Source organism: Lissotriton helveticus, chromosome 5_1 (genome assembly GCF_964261635.1).
Source record: "Lissotriton helveticus chromosome 5_1, aLisHel1.1, whole genome shotgun sequence".
In the NCBI taxonomy this organism is placed as follows: domain Eukaryota; kingdom Metazoa; phylum Chordata; class Amphibia; order Caudata; family Salamandridae; genus Lissotriton; species Lissotriton helveticus.
In genome coordinates this window covers 17,958,570-17,977,799 of record NC_136065.1, presented here as the reverse complement: position 1 = coordinate 17,977,799, position 19,230 = coordinate 17,958,570, and the positions used below count along the sequence as shown (strand labels likewise).

The 19,230-nt window shown below is 55.9% G+C and overlaps 1 protein-coding gene across 7 annotated transcripts in view; it reads left to right on the top strand.

The window, feature by feature from the left end:
- Positions 1–246: 246 nt before the first annotated feature.
- Positions 247–19,230, top strand: part of COL11A2 (collagen type XI alpha 2 chain) — a 363,078-nt gene continuing 344,094 nt past the window's right edge. For 2 of the 7 annotated variants that reach the window (XM_078641594.1, XM_078641593.1), the window contains exon 1: positions 251–473. In XM_078641594.1, coding sequence (XP_078497720.1) covers positions 383–473 — 91 coding nt within the window. In that variant the 5' untranslated portion in view covers positions 251–382. Of the gene's footprint in view, positions 474–19,230 lie in introns of all 7 variants that reach the window. The other 5 variants (XM_078641597.1, XM_078641592.1, XM_078641591.1 and 2 more) reach the window with 5 other exon arrangements.

The window sequence follows — 19,230 nt, the reverse complement described above, 5'->3', positions numbered from 1 at the left end:
AGTCACTCTGCGCTTTCATCTCTTATTCAGTGCCCCCCAAAAACCCGATAACTTCATCGTCACCTTACGCCCCCCCCCCCCCCGGGCCCCCATAACCCACCTCCGACACACCACAACTTACCCTCCACTAGCAGCATCCCTTGCTAACCTGCAGCAGGCGCCACCCCCCGCCCTCTCTGCCCTCCCCCTCCCCACACTCTCCTCCCAATAAAAAAAATCCCTGCTTGGTGAGTGGGCCACCCCCGGCCGCCGCTCCATGGAAGTATTCGAGCCCGGACAGCCGTGAGCTCAGCACTGCTCCCTGCCCGCACCCTGCCCTGCACGCACCCTCCGCGCCCTCTGCCCCAGCCGCCACCGCTGCTGGCGACCCCCTGCGCCTGCCATGAAGGACCCGGGCCCCCGGACCAGGGGGGTGCCCCTCATCGGCCTGGCCCTGGTGCTCTGGCACTGCACCTGGAGAGTGCAGGCGGCAGGTAAGGCTGGGAGATAGATGAGCGGCGCGCACTGTGTGATCCTCTGCCGAGTGGGAGCTGCGCGCACTGTGTGATCCTCGGCGGAGGTTGAGCGGTGCGCACTGTGTGATCCTCGGCGGAGGTTGAGCGGTGCGCACTGTGTGATCCTCTGCAGAGTGGGAGCGGCGCGCACTGTGTGATCCTCGGCAGAGCGCACTGTGTGATCCTCGGCGCGCACTGTGTGATCCTCGGCGGAGGTTGAGCGGCGCGCACTGTGTGATCCTCGGCAGAGTTTGGGCGACTTTTTGTCTGTCACAGGTGGCAATGGTTTGAGAGGGTGGACGTGTCTTTTTAATGGTGTTTCTCGGGTGGCATGGGTGCTTTGGGGAGGCTGAGGGCAGATGGCACGGGTGTAAAGGGCGCAGTTAAACTCTGACGCTCTCTTCCAGCTGGCATTGGATGTGAGGTGGTAACATCGACGCCCCCAATCGTCTCTCTCAGCTGGAATAAGAATTAGGGGGCAACGGGAGAGCAGACTTTTCATCAGCTGTCTCACTTAACACCAGTTTTTATGGGGGTTGGGGGTGTAGAAGGGGTCTCTTGTGCCACCTCTCACAGTTGGCATGGGTCATGGGATGTAGGGCATTAGAATTCCTCCGTCGCTGCTCAGAGTTGGTGTGATTTTTGGATGGGGGGGGGGGTGATTCTCCCATCATCTGTCACCTGCCACGAGTCAGGGAGGGGCAGCCGACTCGCCAGTGATCGCTTCCAGTTGACTCGAGTTTTGGGGGGGGGGCAGCCTGCCTCCTCCGTAATCGCACCCAGTTGGGGCGTCCAACAGCCTTGGCCAAGAGAGGTGTGATTGCCGCCCCCCCCCTCCCTCACCAAAGATGGATCGTGCCTTCGGAGATGCCCGATTGCTTCCAGGCGCACCATGGCCTCCTATCAAACCTCAGCATCTTTCAAGGCGCATAGTTGGTTTCGAGGCGCATCATTCACAGCACAGTCTTCCTTTCACAGCACATCATTCACTTCAAGGCGCATCACCCACACCGAGGCACAAAGTTCCTTCCGAGACGTAACATCCAAGGCGCTACAATCCGCACAGCATCCCTTTCAAGCCGCACGGCCCCTGTCCAGGCACAGCATGTTTCCTTTCAAGGCGCTACAATCCGCACAGCATCCCTTTCTAGCCGCACGGCCCCTGTCCAGGCACAGCATGTTTCCTTTCCGGGCGCCTCATTCAAGGCGCATCATTCATTCATTCTAGCGCCTCACTTCAAAGCGCGTCATTCCTTTCAAGGCGCATCATTCATTCATTCTAGCGCCTCACTTCGAAGCGCTTCATTCCTTTCAAGGCGCATCATTCATTCATTCTAGCGCCTCACTTCGAAGCGCTTCATTCCTTTCAAGGCGCATCATTCATTCATTCTAGCGCCTCACTTCAAAGCGCTTCATTCCTTTCAAGGCGGCCTCTTCCTTCCGCCTCGCGCCGTTCCCTCCACGAGAGCCTTCCTTGAGTGCTGCACCCCCTCACAGTGCCCCTGTGAGTACCACATTCCTCCAACAATGCCCCCTCCTTGAGTGCTGCACCCCCTCACAGTGCCCTGTGAGTACCACATTCCTCCAACAATGCCCCCTCCTTGAGTGCTGCACCCCCTCACAGTGCCCCTGTGAGTACCACATTCCTCCAACAATGCCCCCTCCTTGAGTACCGCGTCTCATCTACGGGAGCTTTGTTCCTTCCGAGGTAATTCAACCCACCCCGACACTTGGCCCCCTCAGAAGCGCCTTGTTTCTGCCTGAACCTCCCATTCTGCAGAAAGCGCCTCGTTTCTCCAAGGGACGCTTGGGCTCTTCCAAGGCGCTGTACTTCTTCCAAGGCCCCCTTCCTCCCAAGCCACCGCATTCAGCCCAAGGCTCCTTCCTCCCCCGACGACGCACTATTCCCTCAGCGAAGACTATTATTCCCTCAATGGCCCCCTAGTCCCTCAACGCACTCTATTCCCTCAATGCAAAGTGTTCCCTCAATGCACAGTATTCCCTCAATGCAAAGTATTCCCTCAATGCACAGTATTCCCTCAATGCACAGTATTCCCTCAATGCACAGTATTCCCTCAATGCACAGTATTCCCTCAATGCAAAGTATTCCCTCAATGCACAGTATTCCCTCAATGCACAGTATTCCCTCAATGCACAGTACTCTCTCAATGGTACCATATTCCCTCAACGGAAACTATTCCCTCAACGGAAACTATTCCCTCGACGCACATTGTCCCCTCAATGGCACCCTATTCCCTCAAGTCACACTGTTCCCTCAATCGCACCATATTATCAGCGCACACTGTCCCTTCAATGCACAGTATTCTCTCAATGGCACCACATCCCCTCAAGGCACACTGTCCCCTTAATTTATTTATTTATAAAGTTTAATATATGGCACCATATTCACTCAACGTACACTATTCCCTCAAGGCACACTGTGCCCTACATTCCACCCTATTCTCACAATGGCACCTTCTTCAATGCATGGCACTATGCTCTTTCAATGGCACCACAGCACCCCTCACCCCCAGTGGCACACATTCTCGTAATGGCACCTTCTTCCACCTCCCACACGGTACCCTATTCTCGCACTGGCACCAGATCACCTTATTCCATCAGGGGGCCCTACCCCCGCAATGGCACCCTATTCTGCACCTAAAGGCACGTTCCTCCCGAGGCACCCCTCGTTCTTTCCAGGAGCCTCGCGGAAGCGCCTCGTTCACCTCTAGGCGCTGTGCCCGTGAATGTTGGGGCAGTGAGGCGCGCAGTGCTCGCATGGGACAGGGGGGGCAGAGCCTCGCTCGTATGAACGGCGGGGGGCTGTCATCACCATGGGTCTCTATAATCATGTTTCTGGAGGGGCGGGGGAGGGGTGAGACAGGGGTCTCGGATCGAGAGAGGCGCTAGCTGCAACAAGGCGATGCCCGGTGGGTTCGGGGTGATAGATGCCGCCATTTGCTAAGGAGGGGTTCAGGTGCGGACAGGGGTGAGCGTCGGGGCCGGACGAAGCGCCGCGAGTCTTGGGGGCTCAGGGGCCGCGAGGAGTGAGGGTGGGGGGGGGGACTCTGCAGCTTTGGAGGAGGGCGGGAGCAGCGAGAGCTGTCACTCTGCCCTGGAATGCTGCTGTCCGAGAGCTATGGATGAGTGATGTCACAGGGACATGAATGCTGATGGGGAAATTGATCATTGATGAATAGAACCTATGGATCTCAGCACGTCATCATTCACGTGGGGTGGGGGGTATCAACGGGTAATCAATAACTGTAGAATGGCTCTGCGTATGTCAATCAGCGCCCAGCGATCAGTGTCAATCACGAAGGGAGCATTCGATTTCAACAGAAAAACGCAAACCAGTGAAAGTGTCCGTAGATGTCAAAATGTGATCAGTAAACGGTGAAAGTGTCCAGGTATGTCAATAGCTAATCCATAACTTTCGACGGGGTCAATAAATGTCATCAGATAATGAAAAGCTAGTGATGGGGTCCGCGGATCTGTCACTAGGTGCTCAATATTTACGAAGGAGTCCGTATACATCAATAGGTAATCAATAACTAGTGACGGAGTCCATAGATATCAATCGGTAATCAATATCTCCCAAAGGGGCCTCTAGATGTCAACAACTTTATTGAGAGTGTAGGAGTTCATATATAATCAATAACTAGAGACGGAGTCCATGGATATCAATCGGCAATCAATATCTCCCAAAGGGGCCTCTAGATGTCAACAACTTTATTGAGAGTGTACGAGTTCATGTATCAATAACTAGTAATGGATCAATAGATGTGGTTAGGTAATCATTAACTGGTGAAGGAGTCTGTAGATGTCAATAGGTAATCAATAACTGGTGTTGGATCCCTTAAATGTCAACCGTTGATCAATAGCGGGTCTATTAATCTGTAAATGTCATTCGGTGATCAATAGCGGGTCAGCTGATCTGTAAATGTCATTAGGTGATCAATAGCGGGTCAGCTGATCTGTAAATGTCATTAGGTGATCAATAGCGGGTCAGCTGATCTGTAAATGTCATTAGGTGATCCATAGCTAGTGATGGGACCCATAGATATCAGGTGTCGGTAAATGCCTATAGCTGATCAATTCGTGTTGAGTTTAGACGGGTGCCAATACCTTGTGAATGGTGATCAATAACTGGTGAAGGCAGTTCGATGAATGTCCATGGGGGGTCAGTAATCAATAACCGAACACATGCTAACAGATAATCAATAGCTGCTAAAGAGGCCCAATGAGGTGGATGTGTGATCAATAAACAGCCCATGGGATCAGTGCACATGTATGCGTTGTTGATATAGGTAGGGTGTCAGTCATGCTTGAGGCTCACCTGTCAATCATTGAGCTGTCAATCATGCTCGGTCTGCGCTGTCAGTCATGTCTCAGTCAGAGCTGTGTGTAACATTGTTTGGGTTTAGCTGTCAGTCATTGGGCTGTAAATCACATCTCAGTCAGACTCGTCAGGCATGTGCCGGCCTGAGCTGTCAGTCATGCTTGTCAGTCATTGAGCTGCCAGCCAAGTCTCGGACTGAGCTGTCAGTCACGTCTCAGCCTCAGCTGTCAGTCATGCCTCAGCCTTAGCGGTCAATTATGCTTCGGCTGATCTGTCAGTCGCTGAGTCGTCCGACATGTCTCAGCCCTAGTTTTCAGTCATGGTTTCAGTCCAGCTGTCAGTTATTGTGTTGTCTCAGCTGTCAGCCAGGAAGCCAGTTTGTTAGTAATGCCACCAGCAATGCCTCGTTTGTTAGTAATGGCTCCTTTTGTTAGTGATGCCTCCTGTTCGTAAGTATTGTCTCCAGTAATTCTTCCTATTTGTTAGTAATGGCACCTGTTTTCTAGTAAGGCCCCTGTTTGTTAGAAATGTTGGTAGTAATGGCACTTGTTTGTCAGTAATGCTTCCTGTTTGTTAGTAATGCCTCTTGTTTGTTAGTAATGCCTCTTGTTTGTTAGTAATGCCTCCAGCAATGCCTCGTTTGTTAGCAATGCCTCCTGTAATGGCTTCTGTTTGTCAGTAATGACTCCTGTTTGTTAGTGATGCCTCCTGTTCGTAAGTATTGTCCCCTGTAATTCTTCCTATTTGTTAGTAATGGCTCCTGTTTTCTAGTAAGGCCTCATGTAATGGCTCCTGTTTGCTAGTAAGGCTCCTGTTTGTTAGAAATGTTGGTAGTAATGGCACTTGTTTGTCAGTAATGCTTCCTGTTTGTTAGTAATGCCTCCTGTAATGGCTCCTGTTTGTTAGTAATGGCACCTGTTTTCTAGTAAGGCTCCTGTTTGTTAGAAATGTTGGTAGTAATGGCACTTGTTTGTCAGTAATGCTTCCTGTTTGTTAGTAATGCCTCCTGTAATGGCTCCTGTTTGTTAGTAATGGCACCTGTTTTCTAGTAAGGCTCCTGTTTGTTAGAAATGTTGGTAGTAATGGCACTTGTTTGTCAGTAATGCTTCCTGTTTGTTAGTAATGCCTCTTGTTTGTTAGTAATGCCTCTTGTTTGTTAGTAATGCCTCCAGCAATGCCTCGTTTGTTAGCAATGCCTCCTGTAATGGCTTCTGTTTGTCAGTAATGACTCCTGTTTGTTAGTGATGCCTCCTGTTCGTAAGTATTGTCCCCTGTAATTCTTCCTATTTGTTAGTAATGGCTCCTGTTTTCTAGTAAGGCCTCCTGTAATGGCTCCTGTTTGCTAGTAAGGCTCCTGTTTGTTAGAAATGTTGGTAGTAATGGCACTTGTTTGTCAGTAATGCTTCCTGTTTGTTAGTAATGCCTCCTGTAATGGCTCCTGTTTGTTAGTAATGGCACCTGTTTTCTAGTAAGGCACCTGTTTGTTAGAAATGTTGGTAGTAATGGCACTTGTTTGTCAGTAATGCTTCCTGTTTGTTAGTAATGCCTCCTGTAATGGCTCCTGTTTGTTAGTAATGGCACATGTTTTCTAGTAAGGCTCCTGTTTGTTAGAAATGTTGGTAGTAATGGCACTTGTTTGTTAGTAATGCTTCCTGTTTGTTAGTAATGCCTCCTGTAATGGCTTCTGTTTGTTAGTAATGGCACCTGTTTTCTAGTAAGGCCTCCTGTAATGGCTCCTGTTTGCTAGTAAGGCTCCTGTTTGTTAGAAATGTTGGTAGTAATGGCACTTGTTTGTCAGTAATGCTTCCTGTTTGTTAGTAATGGCTCCTGTAATGCCTCCAGTTTGTTAGTAATGGCTCCTGTAATGCCTCCTGTTTGTTAGTAATGCCCCTGTTTGTAAGTCGCAGACAATCTGTGTGTCCCTGGGGTGGGGTGGGGTGGGGTGGGTCAGACAGAGCCATCACTGCCTGCTGTCTCTTCTGGAGGTCTCTTGCCCCTGGAAGAGACTGCATTGCTGCACAGCGTGCTGCCCCTTGCACAGCGCCCCCCCCTGCAAGCTCGAAGGCCTATAGGGCTGGGGTCGGTGTTACAGCGGTGCTGCAAAGAGCCCTACCCCATGGCTCCTTGGGGTACGGCATCCTTACTACAGGCCCTGAGGTCCATGTGGGAGAGTCCAGCTACAGGTTATGCTGTCCCCTGGAGAGAGCCCTGTCACATGCCCTGTGTCCCTGGGAGAGGGCCCAGATGCAGCTCCTGCTGTGCTGGGAGAGTACTGGCCCAGCTGTCCCTGGGAGAGAGCCCTGTCACATGCCCTGTGTCCCTGGGAGAGTACTGGCCCAGCTGTCCCTGGGAGAGAGCCCTGTCACATGTCCTGTGTCCCTGGGAGAGTACTGGCCACCTGTCCCCTGGAGAGAGCCCTGTCACATGCCCTGTGTCCCTGGGAGAGTACTGGCCCTGCTGGCCCTGGGAGAGAGTCCTGACATATGTCCTGTGTCCCTGGGAGAGTACTGGCCATGCTGTCCCTGGGAGAGAGCCCTGTCACATGCCCTGTGTCCCTGGGCGAGTACTGGCCCTGCTGTCCCTGGGAGAGAGTCCTGACATATGTCCTGTGTCCCTGGGAGAGTACTTGCCATGCTGCCCCTGGGAGAGAGCCCTGTCACATGTCCTGTGTCCCTGGGAGAGTACTGGCCACCTGTCCCCTGGAGAGAGCCCTGTCACATGCCCTGTGTCCCTGGGAGAGTACTGGCCCTGCTGTCCCTGGGAGAGAGCCCTGTCACATGTCCTGTGTCCCTGGGAGAGTACTGGCCACCTGTCCCCTGGAGAGAGCCCTGTCACATGTCCTGTGTGCCTGGGAGAGTACTGGTCCTGCTGTCCCTGGGAGAGAGCCCTGTCACATGCCCTGTGTCCCTGGGAGAGTACTGTCCCTGCTGTTCCCAGGAGGGAGCCCTGTCACATGTCCTGTGTCCATGAGAGAGTACTGGCCCTGCTGTCCCTGGGAGAGAGCCTTGTCACATGTCCTGTGTCCCTGGGAGAGTACTGTCCCTGCTGTAGCTGGGAGAGAGCCCTGTCACATGTCCTAAGTCCCTGGGAGAGTACTGGCCCTGCTGTCCCTGTGAGGGAGCCCTGACATATGTCCTGTGTCCCTGGGAGAGTACTAGCCCACCTGTTCCTGGAAGAGAGCCCCGTCACATGTCCTGTGTCCCTGGGAGAGTACTGGCCATGCTGTCCTTGGGAGAGAGCCCTGTCACATGTCCTGTGTCCACGGGAGAGTACTGGCCCTGCTGTAGCTGGGAGAGAGCCCTGTCACATGTCCTAAGTCCCTGGGAGAGTACTGGCCCTGCTGTCCCTGTGAGGGAGCCCTGACATATGTCCTGGTTCCCTGGGAGAGTACTAGCCCACCTGTTCCTGGAAGAGAGCCCCGTCACATGTCCTGTGTCCCTGGGAGAGTACTGGCCCTGCTGTACCTGGAAGAGAGCCCTGACATATGGCCTGTGTCCACGGGAGAGTACTGTCCTCGCTGTCCCTGAGAGAGAGCCCTGTCACATGTCCTGTGTCCCTGGGAGAGTACTGTCCCTGCTGTACCTGGGAGAGAGTCCCGTGACATGTCCTGTGTCCCTGGGAGAGTACTGTCCCTAGGAGAGAGCCCTGTCACATGTCCTGTGTGCCTGGGAGAGTACTGTCCCTGCTGTCCCTGGGAGGGAGCCCTGTCACATGTCTTATGTCCCTCGGAGAATACTGTCCCAGCTGTCTCTGGGAGAGAGCCCCGTCACATGTCCTGTGTCCCTGGGAGAGTAATGTCCCTGCTGTCCCTGAGAGAGAGCACTGTCACATGTTCTGTGTCCCCTGGAAAGTACTGTCCTTGCTGTCCCTGGGAGAGAGCCCTGTCACATGTCCTGTGCCCCTGGGAGAGTAATGTCCCTGCTGTACCTGAGAGAGAGCACTGTCACATGTTCTGTGTCCCCTGGAAAGTACTGTCCCTGCTGTCCCTGGGAGAGAGCCCTGACATATGTCCTGTGTCCATGAGAGAGTACTGGCCCTGCTGTCCATGGAAGAGAGCCCTGACATATGTCCTGTGTCCATGAGAGAGTACTGGCCCTGCTGTCTCTGGGAGAGAACCCTGACATATGTGTTGTGTGCCTGGGAGAGTACTTTCCCTGAGAGAGAGTACTGTCACATGTCCTATGTCCATGGGAGAGTACTGTCCCTGCTGTCCCTGGGAGAGAGCCCTGGCATATGCCCTATGTACCTGGGAGAGTACTGCCCCTGCTGTCCCTGGGAGAGAGCCCTGTCACATGTCCTGTGTGCCTGGGAGAGTACTGGTCCTGCTGTCCCTGGGAGAGAGCCCTGTCACATGTCCTGTGTGCCTGGGAGAGTACTGTCCCTGCTGTCCCTGGGAGAGAGCCTTGGCATATGTTCTGTGTCCCTGGGACAGTACTGGCCCACCTGTCCCTTGGAGAAAGCCCTTTCACATGCCCTGTGTTCCTGGGAGAGGGCCCAGATGCAGCTCCTGCTGTGCTGGGAGACTACTGTCACTGCAGTCCCTGGGGGAGAGCCCTGCCACATGTCCTGTGTTCCTAGGAGAGCACAGGCCCTGCTGTCCCTGGGAGAGAGCCCTGTCACATGTCCTGTGCCCCTGGCAGAGTACAGGCCCTGCTGTCCCCTGGAGAGAGCCCTGTCACATGTCCTGTGTGCCTGGGAGAGTACTGGTCCTGCTGTCCCTGGGAGAGAGCCCTGTCACATGTCCTGTGTGCCTGGGAGAGTACTGTCCCTGGGAGAGAGCCTTGGCATATGTTCTGTGTCCCTGGGACAGTACTGGCCCACCTGTCCCTTGGAGAAAGCCCTTTCACATGCCCTGTGTTCCTGGGAGAGGGCCCAGATGCAGCTCCTGCTGTGCTGGGAGACTACTGTCACTGCAGTCCCTGGGGGAGAGCCCTGCCACATGTCCTGTGTTCCTAGGAGAGTACAGGCCCTGCTGTCCCTGGGAGAGAGCCCTGACATATGTCCTGTGTCTCTGGGAGAGAGCCGTGTCACATGTCCTGTGTCCCTGGGAGAGAGCCCAGCTGCAGGCCCTGCTGTCCCTGGGAGAGTACTGACTAAGGTCTCTGGGAGAGAGCTCTGCCACATGACCCATGTCCCTAGGAGAGGACTGTCCCTGCTGTCCCTGGGAGAGAGCCCTGTCACATGTCCTGTGCCCCTGGGAGAGTACTGGCCCAGCTGTCCCTGGGAGAGAACCCTGTCACATGTCCTGTGTCCCTGGGAGAGTACTGTCCCTGCTGTCCCTGGGAGACAGCCCTGTCACATGTCCTAAGTCCCTGGGAGAGTACTGGCCCAGCTGTCCCTGGGAGATAGCCCAGTCACATGTCCTGTGCCACTGGGAGAGTACTGTCCCTGCTGTCCCTGGGAGAGAGCCCTGTCACATGTCCTTTGTGCCTGGGAGTGTACTGGCCCTGCTGTCCCAGGAAGAGAGCCCTGTCACATCTCCCGTGTCCCTGGGAGAGTACTAGCCCACCTGTTCCTGGGAGAGAGCCCTGTCACATGTCCTGTGTCCCTGGGAGAGTACTAGCCCACCTGTTCCTGGGAGAGAGCCCTGTCACATGTCCTGTGTCCCTGGGAGAGTACTGTCCCTGCTGTCCTTGGGAGAGAGCCCTGTCACATGTCCTGTGTCCCGGGGAGAGTACTGGCCCTGCTGTACCTGGAAGAGAGCCCTGACATATGTCTGTGTCCATGGGAGAGTACTGTCCCTGCTGTCCCTAGGAGAGAGCCCTGTCACATGTCCTGTGTGCCTGGGAGAGTACAGTCCCAGCTGTCCCTGGGAGAGAACCCTGTCACATGTCCTGTGTGCCTGGGAGAGTACAGGCCCAGCTGTCCCTAGGAGAGAACCCTGTCACATGTCTTATGTCCCTGGGAGAGTACTGTCCCAGCTGTCCCTGGGAGAGAGCCCTTTCACCTGTGTCCCTGGGAGAGTAATGTCCCTGCTGTCCCTGAGAGAGAGCCCTGACATATGTCCTGTGTCCTTGAGAGAGTACTGGCCCTCCTGTCTCTGGGAGAGAGCCCTGTCACATGTCATGTGTGCTTGGGAGAGTACTCGCCCAGCTGTCCCTGGGAGAGAACCCTGACATATGTCCTGTGTCCCTGGGAGAGTACTGGCCATGCTGTCCCTGGGAGAGAACCCTGACATATGTCCTGTGTCCCTGGGAGAGTACTGGCCATGCTGTCCCTGGGAGAGAACCCTGACATATGTGTTGTGTGCCTGGGAGAGTACTGTCCCTGGGAGAGAGCCCTGTCACATGTCCCTGGGAGAGTACTGGACCAGCTGTCCCTGGGAGAGAGCCCTGTCACATGTCCTGTGTGCCTGGGAGAGTACTGGTCCTGCTGTCCCCGGGAGAGAGCCCTGTCACATATCATGTGTCCCTGGGAGAGTACTGGCCCTGCTGTCCTTGGGAAAGAGCCCTGGCATATGTCCTATGTCCCTGGGAGAGTACTGTCCCTGCTGTCCCTGGGAGAGAGCCTTGGCATATGTTCTGTGTCCCTGGGAGAGTACTGGCCCTGCTGTCCCTGGGAGAGAGCCTTGACATATGTTCTGTGTCCCTGGGAGAGTACTGGCCCACCTGTCCCTTGGAGGGAGCCCTGTCACATGCCCTGTGTTCCTGGGAGATGGCCCAGATGCAGCTCCTGTTGTGCTGGGAGAGTACTGTCACTGCAGTCCCTAGGAGAGAGCCCTGTCACATCTCCTGTGTCACTGGGAGAGTACAGTCCCTGCTGTCTCTGGGAGAGAGCCCTGTCACATGTCAAGTGTGCCTGGGAGAGTACAGGCCCTGCTGTCCCCGGGAGAGAGCCCTGTCACATGTCCTGTGTCCCTGGGAGAGAGCCCTGTCACATGTCCTGTGTCCCTGGGAGAGTACTGTCACTGCAGTCCCTGGGAGAGAGCCCTGCCACATGTCCTGTGTCCCTGGGAGAGTACTGGCCCTGCTATCCCTGGGAGAGTATAGGCCCTGCTGTCCCTGGGAGAGAGCCCTGTCACATGTCCTGTGTCCCTGGGAGAGTACTGTCCCTGCTGTCCCTGGGAGAGAGCCCTGTCACATGCCCTGTGACCCTAGGAGAGTACAGGCCCTGCTGTCCCTGTGAGAGAGCCCTGTCACATGTCCTGTGTGCCTGGGAGAGTACTGGTCCTGCTGTCCCTGGGAGAGAGCCCTGTCACATGCCCTGTGTCCCTGGGAGAGTACTGTCCCTGCTGTCCCTGGGAGAGAGCCCAGTCACATGTCCTGTGCCCCTGGGAGAGTACTGGCCCAGCTGTCCCTGGGAGAGAACACTGACATATGTCCTGTGTCCCTGGGAGAGTACTGTCCCTTCTGTCCCTGGGAGAGAGCCCTGACACATGTCCTGTGTCCCTGTGAGAGTACTGGTCCTGCTGTCCCTGGTAGAGAGCCCTGGCATATGTCCTGTGTCCCTGGGAGAGAACTGGCCCTGCTGTCCATGGAAGAGAGCCATGTCACATGTCCTGTGTCCCTGGGAGAGAGCCCTGTGTGCCTGGGAAAGGGTCTGGCTGCAGGTCCTGCTCGGCTGAGAGAGTACTGTCCCGTCTGTCCCTGGGAGTGTGCCTTGGCATATGTCCTGTGTCCCTGGGAGAGTAATGGCCCACCTGTCCCTGGGAGAGAGCCCTGGCATATGTCCTGTGTCCCTGGGAGAGTGCTGGCCCTGCTGTCCCAGGAGAGAGCCCTGTCACATGTCCTGTGTCCCTGGGAGAGTACTGGCCCTGCTGTCCCAGGAGAGAGCCCTGTCACATGTCCTGTGTCCCTGGGAGAGCGCCCTGCCATACGTCCTGTGTCCTTGGGAGAGGGCCCAGCTGCAGGTCCTGCTGTCACTGTGAGAGTACTGACTCTACTGTCTCTGGGAGAGAGCCCTGTCACATGGCCTGTGTCCCTGTGAGAGGGCCTAGCTACAGCTCCTGCTGTGCCTGGGAGAGTACTGGCCCACCTGTCCCTTGGAGAGAGCCCTGTCACATGCCCTGAGTTCCTGGGAGAGGGCCCAGATGCAGCTCCTGCTGTGCTGGGAGAGTACTGTCACTGCAGTCCCTGGGAGAGATCCCTGCCACATGCCCTGTGTCCCTGAGAGAGTACTGGCCCTGCTGTTCCTGGAAGAGAGCCCTGCCACATGCCCTGTGTGCCTGGGAGAGTACTGGGCCAGCTGTCCCTGGGAGAGAGCCCTGCCACATGCCCTGTGTGCCTGGGAGAGTACTGTCCCTGCTGTCCCTGGGAGAGAGCCCTGTCTCATGCCCTGTGTCCCTGGGAGAGTACTGGCCCTGCGGTCCTTGGGAGAGAGCCCTGTCACAGGCCATGTGTCCCTGGGAGAGTACTGGGGCCACTGTCCCTGGAAGAGAGCCCTGCCACATGCCCTGTGTCCCTGAGAGAGTACTGGCCCAGCTGTCCCTGGGAGAGAGCCCTGTCTCATGCCCTGTGTCCCTGGGAGAGTACTGGCCCTGCGGTCCTTGGGAGAGAGCCCTGTCACAGGCCATGTGTCCCTGGGAGAGTACTGGCCCAGCTGTCCCTGGGAGAGAGCCCTGTCTCATGCCCTGTGTCCCTGGGAGAGTACTGGCCCAGCTGTACCTGGAAGAGAGCCCTGCCACATGCCCTGTGTCCCTGGGAGAGTACTGGCCCTGCGGTCCTTGGGAGAGAGCCCTGTCTCATGCCCTGTGTCCCTGGGAGAGTACTGGCCCTGCGGTCCTTGGGAGAGAGCCCTGTCTCATGCCCTGTGTCCCTGGGAGAGTACTGGCCCTGCGGTCCTTGGGAGAGAGCCCTGTCACAGGCCATGTGTCCCTGGGAGAGTACTGGCCCAGCTGTCCCTGGGAGAGAGCCCTGTCTCATGCCCTGTGTCCCTGGGAGAGTACTGGCCCTGCGGTCCTTGGGAGAGAGCCCTGTCACATGCCCTGTGTCCCTGGGAGAGTACTGTCCCTGCTGTCCCTGGAAGAGAGCCCAGTGTGCCTGGGAGAGGGCCCTGACACATGTTCTGTGTCCCTGGGAGAAGGCCCGGCTGCAGACCTTCCTGCACCAACAGGTTACCTTGTGCAGCCTTTACCGCTCCAGCCCTTATGGCACCAAAAGGTTATCCTGTGCAGCCCTCGCGTCTGCAGCACTTACTACACTGACAGGTTACCCTGTGCAGCCTTCCCGGCTGCACCTCTAACTGCACTTACAGGTTACCCTGTGCAGCCTTCCGGCTGCACCACTAACTGCACTGACAGGTTACCCTGTGCAGCCTTCCCAGCTGCACCTCTAACTGCACTGACAGGTTACCCTGTTGCAGCCTTCCCAGCTGCACCTCTAACTGCACTGAGAGGTTACCCTGTGCAGCCTTCCCGGCTGCACCTCTAACTGCACTGACGGGTTACCCTGTTGCAGCCTTCGCTGCTTCACTTCTTACTGCACTGACAGGTTACCCTGTGCAGCCTTCCCGGCTGCACCTCTAACTGCACTGACAGGTTACCCTGTGCAGCCTTCCCAGCTGCACCTCTAACTGCACTGACAGGTTACCCTGTTGCAGCCTTCGGTGCTTCACTTCTTACTGCACTGAGAGGTTACCCTGTGCAGCCTTCCCGGCTGCACCTCTAACTGCACTGACAGGTTACCCTGTGCAGCCTTCCCAGCTGCACCTCTAACTGCACTGACAGGTTACCCTGTTGCAGCCTTCGCTGCTTCACTTCTTACTGCACTGACAGGTTACCCTGTGCAGCCTTCCCGGCTGCACCTCTAACTGCACTGACAGGTTACCCTGTTGCAGCATTCGCTGCTTCACTTCTTACTGCACTGACAGGTTACCCTGTGCAGCCTTCCCGGCTGCACCTCTAACTGCACTGACAGGTTACCCTGTTGCAGCCTTCGCTGCTTCACTTCTTACTGCACTGACAGGTTACCCTGTGCAGCCTTCGCTGCTTCACTTCTTACTGCACTGACAGGTTACCCTGTGCAGCCTTCCCAGCTGCACCTCTAACTGCACTGACAGGTTACCCTGTGCAGCCTTCGCTGCTTCACTTCTTACTGCACTGACAGGTTACCCTGTGCAGCCTTCGCTGCTCCACTTCTTACTGCACTGACAGGTTACCCTGTTGCAGCCTTCGCTGCTCCACTTCTTACTGCACTGACAGGTCGCCCTGTGCAGCCTTCGCTGCTCCACTTCTTACTTCACTGACAGGTTACCCTGTGTAGCCTTCGCTGCTCCACTTCTTACTGCACTGACAGGTCGCCCTGTGCAGCCTTCGCTGCTCCACTTCTTACTGCACTGACAGGTTACCCTGTGCAGCCTTCCCGGCTGCACCTCTAACTGCACTGACGGGTTACCCTGTGCAGCCTTCCCGGCTGCACCTCTAACTGCACTGACGGGTTACCCTGTGCAGCCTTCCCGGCTGCACCTCTAACTGCACTGACAGGTTACCCTGTTGCAGCCTTCGCTGCTTCACTTCTTACTGCACTGACAGGTTACCCTGTGCAGCCTTCGCTGCTTCACTTCTTACTGCACTGACAGGTTACCCTGTGCAGCCTTCCCAGCTGCACCTCTAACTGCACTGACAGGTTACCCTGTGCAGCCTTCGCTGCTTCACTTCTTACTGCACTGACAGGTTACCCTGTGCAGCCTTCGCTGCTCCACTTCTTACTGCACTGACAGGTTACCCTGTTGCAGCCTTCGCTGCTCCACTTCTTACTGCACTGACAGGTTACCCTGTTGCAGCCTTCGCTGCTCCACTTCTTACTGCACTGACAGGTCGCCCTGTGCAGCCTTCGCTGCTCCACTTCTTACTGCTCTGACAGGTTACCCTGTGTAGCCTTCGCTGCTCCACTTCTTACTGCACTGACAGGTCGCCCTGTGCAGCCTTCGCTGCTCCACTTCTTACTGCACTGACAGGTTACCCTGTGCAGCCTTCCCGGCTGCACCTCTAACTGCACTGACGGGTTACCCTGTGCAGCCTTCCCGGCTGCACCTCTAACTGCACTGACGGGTTACCCTGTGCAGCCTTCCCGGCTGCACCTCTAACTGCACTGACGGGTTACCCTGTGCAGTATTCGCTGCCCTGAGGGAGTGCCCTCCTGCTGGCTCCACTGTCCCTGTACGTCCTGCTGTCCCTGTGACAGGGCGCTGATGAGGGTGGAGGCGGTGGAGACCTGAGATGATGAGAGGAAGTAAATGAATGAATGAATAAAGAGGCATTTCTAGAGCGCATGGTTACCCCCGAGTTTTTCATATTTTTTCGTTCTACCACCAGATGTTTACTATCTGACCTAAAAGACCTCTTGGGGCGATCAGCTTGAATACTGGCTCGGCCTGAAAGTGCTCTGTGCATGATTCATAGAGCCTTAAAGCGGACTCTCCTGGATGGGCAGCCAGTGAAGTGATGCAAGCTTGGGTGTATTCCTAAACAGACCTGCCGCACAATGTTGCACTATCTGCAGTTTTTGATGGTGGTGAGTGGGGCTCCCAGATACAGAGCATCAGCATAATCCAGGCCCGATAGGATCACTGCTTGGACCAGCAGTCTTCTAGCCGCGAAGGGTAGCATAATCCAGGCCCGATACGATCACTGCTGGGACCAGCAGTCTTCTAGCCGCGAAGGGTAGCATAATCCAGGTCCGATAGGATCACTGCTTGGACCAGCAGTCTTCTAGCCGCGAAGGGTAGCATAATCCAGGCCCGATAGGATCACTGCTTGGACCAGCAGTCTTCTAGCCGCGACGGGTAGCATAATCCAGGCCCGATAGGATCACTGCTTGGACCAGCAGTCTTCTAGCCGCGAAGGGTAGCATAATCCAGGTCCGATAGGATCACTGCTTGGACCAGCAGTCTTCTAGCCGCGAAGGGTAGCATAATCCAGGCCCGATAGGATCACTGCTTGGACCAGCAGTCTTCTAGCCGCGACGGGTAGCATAATCCAGGCCCGATAGGATCACTGCTTGGACCAGCAGTCTTCTAGCCGCGAAGGGTAGCATAATCCAGGCCCGATACGATCACTGCTGGGACCAGCAGTCTTCTAGCCGCGACGGGTAGCATAATCCAGGCCCGATAGGATCACTGCTTGGACCAGCAGTCTTCTAGCCGCGACGGGTAGCATAATCCAGGCCCGATAGGATCACTGCTTGGACCAGCAGTCTTCTAGCCGCGAAGGGTAGCATTATCCAGGCCCGATAGGATCACTGCTTGGACCAGCAGTCTTCTAGCCGCGAAGGGTAGCATAATCCAGGCCCGATAGGATCACTGCTTGGACCAGCAGTCTTCTAGCCGCGAAGGGTAGCATAATCCAGGCCCGATAGGATCCCTGCTTGGACCAGCAGTCTTCTAGCCGCGAAGGGTAGCATAATCCAGGCCCGATAGGATCCCTGCTTGGACCAGCAGTCTTCTAGCCGCGAAGGGTAGCATAATCCAGGCCCGATAGGATCACTGCTTGGACCAGCAGTCTTCTAGCCGCGAAGGGTAGCATAATCCAGGCCCGATAGGATCACTGCTTGGACCAGCAGTCTTCTAGTCGCAAAGGGTAGCATAATCCAGGCCCGATAGGATCACTGCTTGGACAAGCAGTCTTCTAGCCGCGAAGGGTAGCCGGGAAAGATCCCGAAGCGACAGGCGGCCCTTACATGTTTGCTCTTTTTTTTTATTTCAAAAGGTTTTTATTTATTTTGAAGATTTTTCAATATAGTACAGAGGTAATGTAAACAAAAAGAAGGGGGGGTGGGGGCAAGGTCTTTTTATTGTTACATACACGGTTGCTCTGAACATATACATTGTACGTTGGTTGTGCTTTTGGTCTGTAGGCCCCGTGTTGGTGAAGGAGAAAAGAGAAAGGAGGAAAAGAGAGGGGGGGGGGGGTTCACGGGGGTTTGTCTGAACCCAGGTGTGCGTCCTTCCCCGTGATGTTGTCTGCTCCCCTGAGGAAGGTGACCCAGTTTAGCCAGCTTTTGAATGTTGCCCTGGCTGTGTCTTTCCAATTCGCTAATATGGTTTTGACTGCTGCGGTGAGTAGGATGTCCACTAGGTCTCTCACTTCCTTGCTTCCGAAGTCTGGGGCCATGAATGCTGTGGCTAGCCCTACGAAGCTTGGCGGCGTGGTTCTAGCCATGACAGTGTTGATGAAGTTGCTCACTTTTGTCCAGAATGTTCTGACCTTGGAGCATTCGAATATCATGTGTTCTGGGCTCCCGGTTTCTTTGGGACAGTCCAGCACGTGTCACTGTCTCTTATGCCTGCCTTCCCAAGGTTTGCCGGGGTCCAAAAGGCTCTGTGTAGGAGCCAGTATTTTGTCTGTGCGCGTTGTGGTGTGACTTTATTTGTCGTGGTGGACCTCCACTTCCTCACTGAGGTGTCTAGTGTGTCGTGTCAGTGTTGATGTTTGGGGGCTCAGGAGTTTGTAGATCTACGCAGAGTGGTGTCCTGTCATGTGAAGCCTGGATCGACATAGGCATCACCACACCAGCGCACACCCCACTCACGTCCCAGAGCCTCAAACAGGCGCACAATCTACCTGACATAGAGCTCTACACTTTCCTCAAAATCAGAACAGCCATTACCAAAGAGAAACCCACGCTCATACAATACATGCTCGCTCTTTAAAACCCAGCTTACGGGCCGGACATACACCCAGACTCTCGGTTTGGTCCTTTGGGGGCGAGGGTTGAGGTGGACAGCACTGGAGAGGCTGGGATGGGCCTGTGAAGGTGGACGCTGTGGTGAAAGGGCAGTGAAGGGTGTGATTAGAGGCAGTGAGGGTTGAGGTTTAAGGTGGAGCTGAGGTGGGGGCAGTGGAGGGGTTGATGAGGGGGCTCAGAGAGAGTGGGGGGGCAGGGGTGCAGCTGAGCTGGGGGAGGGGTTGGTGAGGGGGCTCAGTGAGAGTGGGGGGCAGGGGTGCAGCTGAGGTGGGGGGCAGTGGAGGGGTTGGTGAGGGGGCTCAGTGAGAGTGGAGGGGGCAGGAGTGCAGCTGAGGTGGGGGGCAGTGGAGGGGTTGGGGAGGGGGCTCAGTGAGAGTGGAGGGGGCAGGGGTGCAGCTGAGGTGGGGGGGCAGTGGAGGGGTTGGTGAGGGGGCTCAGTGAGAGTGGAGGGGGCAGGAGTGCAGCTGAGGTGGGGGGGCAGTGGAGGGGTTGGTGAGGGGGCTCAGTGAGAGTGGAGGGGGCAGGAGTGCAGCTGAGGTGGGGGGGCAGTGGAGGGGTTGGTGAGGGGGCTCAGTGAGAGTGGGGGGCAGGGGTGCAGCTGAGGTGGGGGGGCAGTGGAGGGGTTGGTGAGGGGGCTCAGTGAGAGTGGGGGGCAGGGGTGCAGCTGAGGTGGGGTGGTGGCAGTGGTGGAGTTGGTGATGAGGCTCAGTGAGAGTTGGGGCGGCAGGGGTGCAGCTGAGGTGGGGGGCAGTGGAGGGGTTGGTGAAGGGGC